General features: G+C 39.8%; 1 protein-coding gene across 1 annotated transcript; it reads right to left on the reverse strand.

Moving 5' to 3' along the window:
- Positions 1-5788: 5788 nt before the first annotated feature.
- Positions 5789-13705, reverse strand: got1l1 (glutamic-oxaloacetic transaminase 1 like 1). Its single transcript, XM_071531310.1, has 8 exons — positions 13531-13705; positions 11900-12081; positions 11519-11642; positions 10200-10417; positions 9929-10079; positions 7048-7213; positions 6528-6670; positions 5789-5928 (listed from the first exon to the last, which is right to left on the reverse strand). The coding sequence occupies exons 1-8, from the start codon at positions 13703-13705 to the stop codon at positions 5789-5791; spliced, it is 1299 nt and encodes a 432-aa protein (XP_071387411.1).
- Between the last annotated feature and the right edge of the window lie 2452 nt (positions 13706-16157).

Here is a 16157-nt window from a genome sequence, read left to right on the forward strand (position 1 = left end):
GTATTTGATATTCATATATTGTTAGGTATTTTTTGTTTTTGTCATCCCCACTAAGCTGCAGCAAGGACCAGATCAAAGTTCCTTTGTGTGTCCATACAGAACATAATATTGTTCTGTGTACTATCAAGCTCCCCGAACTTATGTGCTCCTTATGTGAGTTGTTATGCATTGGTGGATTATTCTGATCTTCAAATGACTTCTGCTGTATGACTTTGTTTGAAGCAAAGTTTTGCATGTGCCTGCAGCTGTAATAAAAAGATCAATGAAGAGGGGATATATTACACTATCCTATCTACCTTGATATAAAACCATGAATTTCAAAAACTTGTATTGTATGCAACTCTTGTACCCCCACTGACTTAAATAATTTATTTTCTCCACGCTCACACAGATAGGAATCGGGAAGTGTCACCATAAGTGAGTATGCCATGGAAGACGAGCTTTGATATCTTCCAAGAAAAGGTGTTTTTCCTGTTATCTCACATGCAGCTTGGAGTGTTATGAAATCTTTTTCAAGCACAGTTGTTTTCCCCTGATAGATCCACTGACCTCCGGGGTCAGCCTCTGCAGGTCAAGACCAAAACTGAATATGAAATGTAGGACAGAATACCCCCTGATGCTTTGCAATCTAGTGTTTAGCCTTTGAACTGCTACAGAGCAACACTGTAAAAATATGTCAGTGAAATTGCTAAAACATCTTTGGTTGCCCAGTTCACAGTTATCAGCACAAACCAGCAGCCCTACAGACTTATGTTTAGGCCACTAGACAGATGAATATGTATGTAAATATCTAAGCAAATCTAGCTCTGCCTCTCTATCTTATGTGCGAGATACTGATAACAAACCTACCAAAAGGCAATGTTTTATTGCATGGACTTAATAAGGCTTTGGTAACATGACAAAATAACTTAATTCAATGTAGAACCTTAATATAGCTTCATTAGCAAAGCGTGATGTCATGTCATATCAATAAATTTCAAGGGACTCTTGTGACTCAGTGAATAGTCTCACTGATAATTACGGCTATTCATAGTTTAGTAGAATGACGTCTGCAAGTGTAGTGCTATTCTTCCTTAATTATCATAATTACAGAGTAGGATTGGGGTCAAATAAATCCCCTGTTATTCCTCCTGCACTTAAAATGAATTATCATGTTGCCAGGGAATATTTAGACACAGCAGTAATTGTTTGGGTGATATTGTAGGCTCCTTTTGTTGGAGGTAATAGCGTTTGTCCCCTCAAAATGAGTTACGGCTAGTTATTGATCATTGTCTGCAGCCCACCCATATTGAGTCTAACTGCGCAAGAAACCCAGGCCAGCTGATAAACAAGTGAGACAATTTACTCCTGTGGTAATGAAAGGCTGTTCTGTGTCCTCTCAGCAGTACCCAATGTAGCCTAAATCGACTGCCTCAATAGGCATCTTGCTGTGACAATCAAGAGATCTGCTTAGACGCGACAAAGTTCAATGAACAATTATTTAGGCCGCTATCTGGCAAGTGATTACTCTGTCAAAGTGGATGAGATGGCCAGCACAGAAAACAGTGTTCTTTTGTTGTTGTATAGAGCGACAGATGGAGCTGAAATAACTGATTGGCTCATACTGCCCATGCACCACCCAATCTGATTTTCAAAGAAGGATCTTCAAGTCCTAATCCTGGGTGTTGGAACAGAAAACCACTTTAAGTTTTAATTTTGACAGGATGCATAAATCTACACGGTTTCAGAATATACTTTTTTTTTGGAAACACTAAAATGTGTTTACATGCGCATTCCCAGAGGAAAGCAATCTCCCAAATAAGATCTCCCATTCCTTTAATTTACTTTACATAGATCATTTAAAATCAGTGTGAGATTTTGACCATTTTCTCAAACTTCTGAAATTCTGCTCCTGATAAACAATCTCTTTCATTTTGTTTCTCACATGTCTTGCATTCATGCGTTCATTCTCTTTTAACCCTCATCCTACCAACATATTTAACATACCAGGACTACTGACTGGGGTCCCTGGGGACCCCAAGAATAAACTACTGTAAGAAACAACTATCAAAACAAAATGTTAACTTATTTCTTCTCAAAACATTATTAGTTATGTATTTAATGTCATCTGAAAAAAAACCCAGATTATTATTATTTTAGGAAAGTTACAGTTAATTAAATTATGTATTGTATTTCTGACTTTGAACATCATCTTACCTTAGGAAGAGCAGTATTTAGGATCGTCAACAGAGCACATCTGTGTCTGTCTCCTTCAAAATGACTGACAGAGTGCCCCTACCCCCCCTGATAGTGTGTGATACTTTAAATTAGGACCCATGGCAAACATGAACTCAATAAATAGTTCCATCTATTAAAACTGCATAGGTGGAATTGGGTGCTTTTGACTGGGATCCAGGACCCCAATACATTGGTATTTTTTAAAAAGCACTAATTAAAACAGAAACAGAAAACAATGATATGAAGTCATTAGGAACAAATTGATTGACAAAGTCATGAAAAATTGGAATGATAGAATAAACCACCTGTGAGATATGACAAAACGTATACCTCTAGGGTCTGTGGATACCCCATTTGGTAGGATGACGGTTAAGTCTCTAATGGGTCAGTAAGGAGAGACATCTCCGAAATATATCAGCAATCTGTGAGTGTAGCCATCTGCAAATGAAACATCATGCTTTTCTTATTTGTGTTGAGCACTTTCTTACAATGAATGCTAATATATTCATTGGGGAGATTTGGGAGAAGACAGTTCAGATATCATTGATCCTAAATTAATACAATTGATATATACTATATTTCTCCACGCAGAGACAAGGAAAAGATGATGGTAAGCAACAGATCTTTCCTATGGGTTTACAGTATATTCAAATATTATTCGGGATACTCGATTATTTCATTCAGCCGAAGGCCAATGTTGATTGAAACCTGAATATGATTGCTGGGATATGCCGATACTAGCCTGGAGGCAAGTAAACACCTTTCCCCCCCATTTACTGTTGGTTTTTGCAGTCCGTGTTAGTTCTGTTTCCATGGTAATATTTGTATTTAGAAAATTCAGTTTATTCGTGTATGCAGGGATAACTGCACTTTGAATATGAAGATGCATATAAACAACTTATCCCAAATAAGAACATGAAACCCGCAACATGAGCTAGTATCTGTGACAGTGTGCATGTAAACACACTCAGTGATGCAAAGCAAAGGGCTCCAGACAGCTTGCTAATGGCTCAGACTCTGTGTGGTGGTAGATGTTGATTATCCTCATTGTTCACCCAGTGTCACTGAAATGAAAAGAGTGAGCCCAGTGCTTCCATTAAATATCTTTTTGCAACCGGTTTCTCAGAATTGAACAACGGTGTATTATACAGTGACAATAGTGGCAACTCTTGAACATGAAAGGGGGGGTGTGAAGGATATCCCGTTAGCTGGACGAAAACCTTATGTCTTCAGAAAGGCATGTTATTCAGCAATTTAGAAAAGAATGCTAATTTTCCTATTGCTCCATTACTGCCACATAGACAAGACAGAGGAGAATGGACGAGTATTACTCACTGACGTCTGTAGGAAAACAGTATTTGGCTGTATAGTAAATTCAGATCATCTGGAAATGTTTCTTGCTGGAGTGGAAGTGAAATGCCTCTAAAAACATTATTTAGACCATGTGAAAACTCTCCAATGAAACCAATACAAATGAAATTCTACCTGTTCCCCCAAAGCGGAAGCATTGGTGTGTGCAACACGTAAACATACAGCCTCCAGATAATGAGATCTGAAATTATGTTAGATATGAATTTGATTTAAATTAAAAATGATGTGATTTTTGCTTCTGGTGCTGAGTTTTTGCCACTTCGGATTTCAATAGCAGCCATGAGCCCCTCCCAGTCTTCCTTTAATTTAATTTTAGACAAAAGATCAATTTGATACCATGATACTCAAGAGAAGGGCATGAACTATAACTATCAAACAAGTGCGTCAAGCTTGTTAAATAAGCAGACCTTGTTTGAGTGCATCTGAGTCACTTTCAAGATGAATGAGCAGGTGTAACAATACTGTAGTTAAGGTTATTGATTCAGTAAACCCAGTTGTCTTATAATAGCAGCTGGGATCTGCTGTGTACACAACACCCTTCTCCAAGCTCATATATCTGAGCTTTATACATGTGGGTGATGTTCATGGCGACTAGGAGGAATTCATGGAGCTGGAGCACATCCTTTCTGCTTCTGGTCAGCAACAGATGTGTGCTTGCCTGAGGCTTATCACTTCTAAAGGTTTGCCTCAGGCTGTTTTTAACCTCTTCATTCACCTCATACTAGATAGCGGTGGTGAGTGATGGTGTCTGCATGTCAGCTGTGTGTCGTCTGTAACAACAGACAAATTATACGGCCGTACAAAGATACTGTTCCTCCTTGGCTTTTACTAAATTCACATGTTACATACACATCTATATAGAGGAGAGAGAAGAAACTGAAAGACAACACAGCAGAAATGTTCTAGAGACCCGGCACATGATGAAGGGGTGAATACAGCAGGTGAGGAAATAATAGAGGAAATAACTGGTCCTATCTCAGTCATTGTCACAACAGTGTTGGTAGACCCAGAGGAGTACTCCTTGTTTGTTAGTGTCTTGTGGCTGACACACTGGTGTAAGGAAAACTGCTTATAACAGAACTATCGCAACCAATCATGTCTAGAAAAATCAAAAGCAAAATCAATAAGTGCCATTGAGGAGTCATCATTAGAACTGAAATGTAGAAATTCAATTGAAAACATTTCAATGGCAAAATGGGGTGCAAGGTTTTCTACAATCATGCGGCATATTGCATTTTTGAATAAGCTTCTTCCCTGTATTTAAATGTATTTCAGACATGCAAATGTGCAATTCTGAGCAACTTGCATTCTGAAGAGGTAAAGATTAGCAAGATTTGAGTGTAGTGATTAGTGATATAGTGAAAAAATGTAGATAGCGACATAAAGAGATCAGACCAAAGAATAGTCCAGTTCTACATTAACACAAACCTAACAAAATGTAATATAATGTAATATAATGTAATGGCCTTGCTATTCTGGCATTATGAAAAGACCAATGTCTTTCATATTCTCCCTCATGCAGACCTTTTTTTTTTTTTTTTTTTTTAAATATATCTTATGCAGCTGACAGTGGTTTGAAAGAGAACAATATATTTATGAGCCCATTTAATCTCAAATGACTCACACCCACTCACAACATTAATCAGACTTATGCTCATCTACTCTTTACCTTCACTCCTCTAAAATTGCATCTAAACAACATCTCACCTTTTAATTTCCAGACAGAAGCAGATACGGGAGAAGAAAATGAAGAGCATGATGATTAACGGTTTTCTAATATTTCATCTGGTGTGTATATGCATATTTTATCTATCATGATTAATATACTGTATATTCAATTTTGTATACCAAACACGTTAACACTATTTCAAATGTTCTTTATTCCATATTCTTAAACTTTGTTGTTTCAAAGGAGAGAGAGCTCCCTGGTCTCTGTCACATAAGTTATGATTAAACCTCTGTGATTATAGAAAAGGCTGTGGCAGTTCAGTTAGTACTCATGCTCACCTTTTGCTCTGTAGGAATTTTTTTAGAATGTTCCCTAGCTGTAGTTTCAATTGCGATAGTAATTACAGTAAATTTTAAATGCGCAAACAAGCGGATTAATGTGACATATGAAGGGTCCTTGCTTAATGTGGTTCAGTCAAGCTGAAGAAACCTTGTAGAGCTGCTTTCACATGTTGATTACAGCCAACAAGGATCAGAGTGGAGCGGTCAGAGCCAGATGGATGGACTCAGCTACGTAGTCCAGGTTACGGCTGTTGATTGCACTCACATTTAGACAGCCATTAGGAAGCAGATAGACGTGTCTCCTCTTTGACAGAAACTCTACCTGCTGACCTGCAGCAGAAGGAAAAACACAAAAGCAATTGTTGTCAGATGGTAAAATAATACGTCTCTAGATTTAAAAGAAAAGATAGAATAGTCACAGTTGTTTGCTTGTGCTGAATGTGAATTTATGTTTCTGAAAAGGTTCTGTAAAAAAAAAAATCCTTTTGATGACACATCAATAATGAATATTCTCTCTGTGAACACTGATAAGTTGAACAACCAAGTTACAAGCCTAGAGGAGTACAACAGACATGAAAAGCCGACCATATCTCATAATGTGCTATGTAATTTTTGCATGAGTTGCAATAATTGCATATCTCATTCATGCAAGGCCTGAAAGACGGCAGACTCAATTGAAAATGACGAATTTACATGTGCCCACACATGTAAATGCCAATCATCTATTTCAAAGGATTGCGCAATTGAGTGAAAGAAAGCAAGGGCTGAAAAATCCTGTAATTAAAGATAAAAGCATATTCTGTCTTGTTCTTTTCAGATGCTTGTTCACTTGTTGTTTTGCCTGCTCCAGATCATTAGTGAACTTCACTACATCCTAGAGGTCATTTGATGGTGAAAGTGGAACATGGTATAATCTGTTTGCTCCTCACCGTTCAGACCTGTGCAACAGTACAATCCACCTTGCTGAGTCAGGTGGTCCCAGCATCCCGGAGATCCCAGAAGCCTCAACCTTTCTCTCAACCTTTCTCTGATCAGCATGCACCTCTCCACAATGCGCTTAACTCCCTCCTGCCTGGGAGATACAGTTGATTATTCAATACCTCCAAAATCCATAGGATCCACTCAGCAAAAGCGTTTGACAAAGTTGTCATTGTGTCAACCAAGGACTTAGCTACCCATTATCCTTTAAAAGTACAAATAAATGTTTTAATTGTGTGCTACTAATCCTTTAGTGACAGTAGGTGTATTTTTTTTTCTACTGGTGGATATGTAATTTGACAAGAAAACTCTTCAGCTTTATCATTTTTGGGGGCTGGGTCATAAGCACGGCGTCAGACTTTGCCCTGAGGTTGAACATACTGAGACAGACTGGCACAGAAAGGAGATGTGAAATTGGTGTGGCAGCCAAGGCCACATTCTGTGAATACCTTCAAGTTGCGTGTGACTCACCACTCAACCAGGTGGGCAGGGTTACTGAGCACTGTGGCAACAACACGTGCTCCTCTTACAGATGGCTGGGCCCACAGTGCTCTGACCAGTTTCTCAGCTTGAGACTGCACAGCCAACAGGACGGAGTTCTGCTTTAAGACACACAGCAGGTGTCCCACACCCTCACCTGCAGGACGGGAGGAAAAGATGAGGCCAATGTAAGGAACAGTTACAGTAATAGTGATGTAATATTACACTTTGTCTTATGAATCTAGAGTCAAAGTGACAAAGTGAAAGGTAAGTTAAAGGGGAACACTTTTGAATTTCAGAATTAAATTCAAATTCAATCTCAGTTCAGTCTGGATAAGAGAATATATGATGCCAATATACAACTCCTGAGAAAATAAAATTGAAATGTAATGGAAAAGGTGACTATGACATTACCAATGACGAATGTCTGAAGATATAAGCATGCATTTTCTATTCACAGCGGATGTCACAGCTGTGAATACCCCTCATCTGGGTTTAAAAATAAGTTGAGAAAAACAATATGCCCACTCATATTGATAAAAAACAAGATCAAATCGAATCAACAAGAAAAAAGACTGATTCTGCTTTCAGGTTGCTCTTGTAGGCTACTCTATGCGGCAGTAACAGAGTGTGCAGAACAGAAAATTGAGTTCAGATTCACTGGCTGTATTTTCTTTCAACGGTAGAGCCAGTACATTGTTATCAGAATAGAGTCTTTCTAATCTGTTCTCTGGCTCCTATATTGAAGAAATACGTTCATTTTCACATGTGACTCTTCATGCAGGGTCACATAACACAGGAATCGTTTAACTGAATGACACACTCTTAGAGACAATAGAGCTAGCTAGAACCACTTGACTTGTGCTCAGAGGAAAACCAGTTTTGACTCTAGGTGGAGCGCTTTTTGAGTGAACCCCCTCAGAGGGATTCTAGAACACTTACTAAATGGTTCTACTTAGAATGCACAGCTGGTGGTTCCATCTGGAACCCTCTAAGAAGGGTTCAGCAAAGAACCCTCTCATGCTCTTGAGGTTCTAACAAGAACCATCCTGCGATGTTCGTTACAGAACCCTTGCCTGTTTTGGGGTTATACCTATGCACAGAACCCGTTTATTCCAAAGTTCCGTTTGGAACCTTTCATGGAGATTTCAGCAAGATCCCTTTTATATTCTCAAAGTTCCTCTTGGAACCCTTCCAAGGGGTTCTACCTATATTCCTTTTGGACCTTTATATGGGGTTCTATCTATCCCTTTCATATTTTCTGGTTTTACATAATCTATGTAACAAGTACCGATAATACAGTAAAAATCAGTTTTATTGAGACATCTGTTTCATTATGAACTCTGAGCAATGACAAAGCAGGTGGAGAGATTCTCTGAATATGAGCCAACTGCATCAGAGCAGCTCTGTAGATCTTTTGGAAACTTCTGACTCTCCTCACTAAATAAGCACAGCAGCAGCTAAAGCAGCAAGCTAACGGTCACATCAGATTCTCCTCAGGGGACTTCATACAGTCTGCTGTAGTGGCAAAGAAGGAGAGAAAAAGAAGATTAGCGGCTGCATATTGAGGCCTCCAAGTGACATAATGTGAAAAGTAAAATAATGTGTACAGTAACAGCAGAATAGACTCAAAGATCCTGACACAGCTAATTTCTACCAAAAAAACAAAACAAGAAACACATATTTAAGTAAATTATTAGGTTATATAAATTATATTAAGTAAACAGTAATAAATAGTTCTTTCAACACAATTATTTTGCTAGACTCAAGCTTGAAGTGGGATGTGTGATTGAGCTCACCTTGTTCTTCTTGTGATTTCCTCCTTTTGGAGATCTAGTTTCTGGCTGTAATGCTACTCAAACATACAACAGGTGATCAAAATTTTCCTCCAATTGGTCACACCTACTTGGTGGAAGAGGAAATGTGTTGACCAAAATGTTGCTCTTACATGCTTCAAACCATCAGCCAGGCAGGCAGTGTAGTGGATAAAGCAAATGTCTTTTAAACCATCATAACCTGCGTGTTGTGAGCTGTAGTGTTCCTGATCCCTCTGGCATGATGTATCCTATAGGAGTTTCTCTTATAGCTATCTAGAGGTGAATCCTGTATAATTGTGTATAATGTATATAAACACGTCTTTGTTACTTTAAAACTCAGCCAACAGTTTAGATTGATATGTACAGCAGCACATAGTGGTAGTCCAGCGTGATGTAAAACTAGAATCAAATCCAAAATGTGACTTTCTTCATGGATAAAACTTCACATGAAAATGTAATGCTACTAATCTCACTTGGTAAGTGTGCAAGTTTAAGTCAGTGATTTTCTATTTAGGGAATTATTTTGTATTCTGTCTACCCCTAGCCCTTGCTGAAGCCCAAAACACTGCACCCACTACACCACCTTCAGTTGGTCACTGCGGCTAAGTTGGCAAGAGCACAGCATTTTCACCTTTAAGAGTCAGAGTTCAGTACCTGTTGAAGATCAGTATTTTAAATGCTGCAAATAAATTAACTTCTGCTGTTTTGTATAAAAACACATATTTTCCATTAAGTGGTAGAAATTCACATGTGTCAGAAGGTGCAAATGTCCCTAAGTAATTGCCTTGTTCTTGGATTACTGAAAAATGCCTGGTGTTGACATTTAAAGGTTGCTCTCAAAATCAAGTCAACAGACCATAGAGTAGAAAATCACTGGGATTTAATTTTTTGCTGTCGATCTTGTCTTCTTGCACCCTCCAAAAGAACCAAAAGATCTGTCAAACAAAGAACCCTTGCGGGAAAAGGTTCTCGGTAGATCCTTGCCCCTCCACAACGAACTCTTTTGGAACCCTGACTTCTAAGAGTGTATTCCCCCTTAAACATCACATTCTCACCGTACAATCCAAAGCAGTGGGAGAAAGACTGAGCGCAGAAGAGCTCCATCCCCAGCGACGCACAGTGCTGCACGGGCCAGGCGTCCCGCTCCAGATCCCCACAGCAGAGCCCCTGTGCAGGCAACAGGAAGAAAGGGAACAGCCTGCGCCTCTGTTGAAACAGTGGGGAGAAATTGAAAGGATGACGATCAGAGGGCAGTGAAGAACTAGCCTGATAAAAATGATATCCTTCTTCTTCATCTTAGAGAGCACAGATGCATATGCCAGTTACCATCATGAGCTGTGTGATCAGCGCCCAGTCCTTCTGTGAGAGGTCTGCTCCAGTTGGACAGTGGGCAGAAGCAGACAGAACGACGACACTCTGCTCCGGAGCCGTCTCCAGCTCCTCCAGGAGCTTCTCCAAACAAATGCCTCGCTGCTTGGCATCCCAGTAATAATACGAACGGATGTCTTGGATCCCTGCTGCCTGGAAGATAGGAGCCAGCGAATCTGCAGGAAGGATCACGCCAAGTGATTACGATAGATACCTAAAGCAGGATGAACTCTTCTGCATCAACACCACTGTAAGCCCCAAACTGTGACTGCAGTGTGACATCCTCTGTTGAAATACTGTCATACCACCACCGTCTTTTCATTCATTCATTCATGATTCATTACAAGACTATTGTTTCACTTAGAAGTGTTTTTAAAACTGTATTCTGTAAAATAGTAAAAATACGTTTGCATTTGCAACATGCAATGCACATTGTCATCTTTTCTGTACATAGGGTTCCTAAATGAGCAGGTCTACACATATTATTTATGTCTGTAAAGAACTTTGCTTAGATGTTTCTTGCACATTGTCAGGTTTCTGTACATTCTCTACATTCCTGGACATGCTTTGCCTGTACATACAGTTCCTCCATATGAAAATCTGTACATATTATCTCTATCTGTAAAGTGAAGAGACTATATCTGCAAGTTCTCTCAGTGCATGTTTACATGCCTTGACTTGTACGTATGTATGCCCCTGTTGATCTGTTCATACGAATACCAGCACATTTTTGCACACCTGTCCAACCTGTCTATATGCTGTAATCTGACATATTGTCCTTCTCATACTCTCATATTCCTCTCACTGTTATATGCTGCGCACATGTTGATATTTTCATCATTTGTATAATTCTTCTTTTTTCATAACACATGAATCTCACATTGTGTTTATTTCACAGTAAGTTCTGCTGCTACGGAGACTACTGCTGCTGTTTTGCACACCTGTTGTTGCTGGAATCCACACTTTTTTGCACATTCTTATTCATGCATTTCTACTTGGTGGCATATGTGTATATACTATTATTTTAAATCCTGTTCTTCTTTGATGCGTCCTAGTACTATTTGCTGCTGCAATGGTCCAATTGCCCCACAGGAATCATTAAAATGTCATCTAATTTATTTTCAACGGGTTAGTAAAGTTCCAAAAACATTTTTTCCATCAACATGCCAAACAAGAACACATAAACATAAGTTATGCACCAAATTATTGAAGTCAAATAAATTGCTGGTTGTACAGTATCTTCAAATGCTGTCAGTAGGCAGTGAGGTTTGACTTACCGTCACAAGGGGAAGAAAGATAGACCGGCCCACACCAAGCAGCACTGACATCATACCAGTGTCTCAAGAGCTCAGCCCCCAGACGCACAGCACCAGTGCAACCAACAGTCTGGACACCCAGTACCTGCAGCAAGGCAGGCAATACCAAGAGTTCAGAAGCACTGATCTCCTATTGATTTGATATGAGTTTGTTGCTGGCTGTATACACAAGACTGACCAATTATAGGTTTCCCTGCACACTGCTTCTGAGAATGACAGCGTCAATTGGGGAAGATTAGCTATAGACTGTTTCATCTTTAAGTGTCTGTGTGCAAACCATGGTGTAAATACGTATATGTCAGCTCTTATCAGTTATATACCCTTCTGTTCAGTTAAGATTACCCTGTTCTCCACAATAGCAGGCGAGTTCTTCCCCAAAGCAAACTCCATGGCTCTCCTGGTGAATTCTGTCAGGCCGAGGGAAGACGGATACTCTGGACAAAGAGTAGGATCGGCGCTTATCTGTTGCTTGAGTTTTCCAACAAGAGGCAGCACAAAAGTCTGACCTTGCTCACTGAGATATTCTATGAAAAAAAGAAAAATCAAGAGATTACACAGTATGTTCATCCAGCAAAACATGAACAGTGAAAGACCATTATCAAGAAATTAAGGTGAAGTAGAGACAAAGAGAAAGGACACGACTGGAAAGAAGAGGTAGGCAGGCGTTATAACAGCCCCATTATAGCCAAGTCGTTCGATTAAAAGCCGGTCTGAAAGCATTCTGTACTGCACTTTGACTTCATGTGGGCAAGGTTTCCAGACAGAATTTTGCCAATTTCGCCGGCTAGCATTATACACTCACCGAGCACTGTATCAGGAACACCTGTAGGCTACACCTGCTTATTCATGCAATTATCCATTCAGCCAATCATGTGGCAGCAGTGCAATGCATAAGATCATGCAGGTACAGGTCAGCAGCTTCAGTTCATGTTCACATCAAACATCAGAATGGGGAAAAAATTTGACCTCAGTGACTTTGACCGTGGCGTGGTTGTTGGTGCCAGACGGGCTGGTGTGATGATGGTGATGATGATGATGGTGATTTCTGAAACTGCTGATCTCCTGGGATTTTCACGCACAACAGTCTCTAGGTTTACACAGAATGGTGCGAAAAACAAAAAAAAATCCAGTGAGCGGCAGTTCTGCGGACGGAAACACCTTGTTGATGAGAGAGGTCAGAGGAGAATGGCCAGACTGGTTGGAGCTGACAGAAAGGCGACAGTAACTCAGATAACCTCTTTACAACTGTGGAGAGCAGAAAAGCATCTCAGAATGCAACACGTCCAACCTTGAGGCAGATGTCATTTTGGTAGACGGTTGACAGTGAGCTGAAAGCTGATACCTACCCAGTATTAGTAAGGTAATGAAGTGCTCAGTGAGTGTATATGAGCCTCCCCTTAACATCAAAGTCAAATTTTACATTTTCTGTCTCTTGCTATTGAAGCTGTCATAACATTTTCTGCATTCCAACAATAAATATTATATCTTTGTCTTGTCCTCTGTCATATATTGTGCTGTTATTTTATTATTTTTGAAAACAAAAATCCACATTGTCTGCTAACTGGCTAACCGGCTAACGGAAGCTGTTGCATAATTGATGTAGCCTAACCGTATATTTTCTCATGAGAGTTTTTGTATTTGTAGTACAGAAACGTGCACAGCAACTCTTGGCATTTTCAAAATTGCCTGCATGAAGGAGACTCACATAATCTTTTACTTCACAACTACGCAACATTGCCTATTCCATTATGTTAGCATGTTGTGACCAAGTCATGCAGCTGGCTGTCTGACAACAGAGAATGCTATATCAATCATAACACTTTTATCATATTATACATTTCATTGAAACTGAAAATAAGTGAAAACAAACTGAGTTGACGGGGAATGGTACCAACACTTTCCTGACCGCTCGTTTCCGGGATGGAGCTCCAAGAAATGACGTCATGGACCAGCGCGCGGATGAGCTGACTCACCTTTCCCCGCCAGGTAAACTTTGCTGGCGTGAGCGTCTTTCTCGTAGGCAGAAAACAGCTTTGTTTCAGCATTCACCGCCGCAGTGTGAGTATTGATAAAGACGGAGAGATGACTTCCTGGGTCTACACTTTGGTTGACCCCTTCTGCGTCACTGTTGTCGCCGGGTTGGCTCATCTTGAACCTTATCATGCCAGATCTGTCCAGCAAGCTGCAAGGCTTTTGTTTGGGGATGGTTGCTAAGCTACAGCACGTATTTGGATACTGTAACCTGGCAACAGTTTGTGATGGATGACTTTATCAATGTCAGCCTAATTTGCGGGTCTGATCAGTTTACCTTTGGCATCACAGTGAGCTATAATCAAATAGCCTGTTGGGAAATGAAAGAAGATCAGTTGTTATCAGTTGTGTTAGGCACCCTATAGCAATCCAAGCCCCTGGTGTATTATTGCTTCAGACAGAGTATCCACAGTGACGAGAGACTGTACCAAAAAACGCTCTCTCTGAAAGAGGAAAATGTGTTCTTCTACTGCTGTGTTAGCTTCCTTAAATTAGTCATTAAGGTCGAAACAAGCAGCCAGGGAAGACTTGTTTGGCTACAGGAAGGGTTGATTCATTTTCACTTAATTTCTAAAAGGCTAGTGTGGTGGGTGGAACTCAATGTAAAATCAAAACGTGAGCCGAGCTAGAGGTGAGAGGTGGAGGATTGCCTGCTTTTGCAATATCTACTGCTTCTACATCTCTACAGAGAATATAGACCTTTCCATGAAACTTAGATCCTCAGCGTTTTGAGAGTGGAACTTAAGCTTACCCCTTAATTATGCAATTATATGAGTGATATGACTATGAGCCTTGATTAGCTCTTATTCCTCAGCCATCTATAATTTGCTTCAGATGATGCATTCAGTGCATCAAAATAGACTACATGTGTCTTCACACCAAAGCACACAAACTCAGTCATATACTGGTGAAGAAGATAAATCCACTCTTAAACAGGATGTGTCATTTTTAACATGTGTGTCTTCTTTGGGACAACACACATTTGTGTTACTTTTCAACACAACATGTTCAAAAAAAAAATAAAATGTATTGTCATTAACTATGTTGTTTTGAAAAGTAACACATAGGCTATGTGTTGTCCCAAAGAAGACAAACAGATGTGTTAAAAATAACAATCCTTTTTTATATACAGTGTACAGAGTATGCAGTGTAATGATCTTCAAATTATAGCTAAATCCGACAAAACACCTTCAGTCAACCCAATATTCTGAAGCAGGTGACTGAAGGGTTGTCATCTATTGGGATGGGTATGAGTAGCATTGCAGCTGACTGTTACTGAACCTCAAAATCAAAGAAAAACCTTGCAGCTAAAACCTATTATATGGCAGAGAACAGCTGTATATACGCTCTATATTAGGTTTTATGAAGCCAGTAATTACAAATTGCTGCACTAGATGGCAGTAGCTGGCCAACTCAGGCAGTTAGTCTTGTCAATTAGCTGGGGTAATTTAAGAAGGAGGCCTATCTGCCTTCTTGTATACTGTTTTATCTCAGTGCCATTATTAGCGATGAATCATGTGTTTGGGACCACCAACCGTTATGAGCTGAACCTGAACACATGATGTTGGAAGTTACAAGCTATTGCTCACGAAGCCAGCCTTTGATGAATCCCTGTTTATTTTTGTTTAGGCCTACTTGATCTGAAAGGAAAATCCCCTCCTTCAGATTCTCTGTCATGTATCATCAATCTGTGATGTTAAGTGCATTCCAAGAGTTATTTTGTGATGAAGTGTTGTAATTTACGTTTTTGTTGTTCCCACTTTCCCTCAACCTGCCTCGTCCATTTCTAAATCAGTTTGTGATTTCCTACATTTCCCGAAATGCCTTTCCACAACCTGCCAGAGAATGTGCCTGACCTTTGGCTGTGGGTTTTATGTGTAAGTAAAAAATAGTGATAACGATAGTGAAAGCGGATTGAGAGGTTTTCCAGTTGAGAATAAGTATTGTGCCCCTTACTCAAAACGCAGCATGTCTTGTGGCTGCATTGCATTCTGGTCTATTGATGCTGCTGTTGGTAGAGAAATTGGTCTCTCTGACTGATGTGCGATGGATTTCTCCCTGTATGGTTGTTGGACGTTGGTGCAAAATGGTGAGTCAGGAAAGAAGCCTTCGCTCTTTGATTCTGAGGGACTGACACCAAAACCTGATGTTTACTGTTGATGTTTTAGATCGCTGAAATATTTTCTCCATTGAAGCTGCACTGAAAATATGCCCATATGACATCACATCGTCTGTGTGAAAAATACACTACCAAACAAACAAAAAGGACCCAGGAATGCAAGGTACATCACCAACAGCTGTTTTATGGTGGATTTTTCCTGTAATCAAGCTGCTGTTGATTCCAAGGCCAGTGGTCATCGAGAGAGAAGCCTCATATCCTGAAGGCATTATTAATGTTAAAGGATTAATTATTAAAGGATCCATTTTTTTTTTTTTTGGGGGCATTTCTGTCTTAGAGCGCAAGAGAGAGAGCAAGAGAGAGAGAGTGAGAGAGAGAGAGAGAGAGAGAGTGAGCGAGAGAGACCAGGTTACCAGGTTAAATTCATGATCCTTTATCTAATTAGGTAGC

This window comes from Centroberyx affinis, unplaced genomic scaffold (assembly GCF_046629955.1).
Source record: "Centroberyx affinis isolate AG114_WGS23_722 - 3 ecotype Tasmania unplaced genomic scaffold, CSIRO-AGI_Caff_v1 ptg002062l_1, whole genome shotgun sequence".
Lineage (NCBI taxonomy): Eukaryota > Metazoa > Chordata > Actinopteri > Beryciformes > Berycidae > Centroberyx > Centroberyx affinis.

Bases quoted from the DNA above. Each gene is read 5' to 3' on its own strand.
- got1l1 (XM_071531310.1), bottom strand. From the start codon at position 13,705: ATGAGCCAACCCGGCGACAACAGTGACGCAGAAGGGGTCAACCAAAGT. The intron at 11,643-11,899 runs GTAATCTTAACT...GCCTTGCTGCAG, and splicing joins CTGCTATTGTGGAGAACAGG to GTACTGGGTGTCCAGACTGT. The intron at 10,418-11,518 runs GTAAGTCAAACC...TCCTTCCTGCAG, and splicing joins TCTTTCTTCCCCTTGTGACG to ATTCGCTGGCTCCTATCTTC.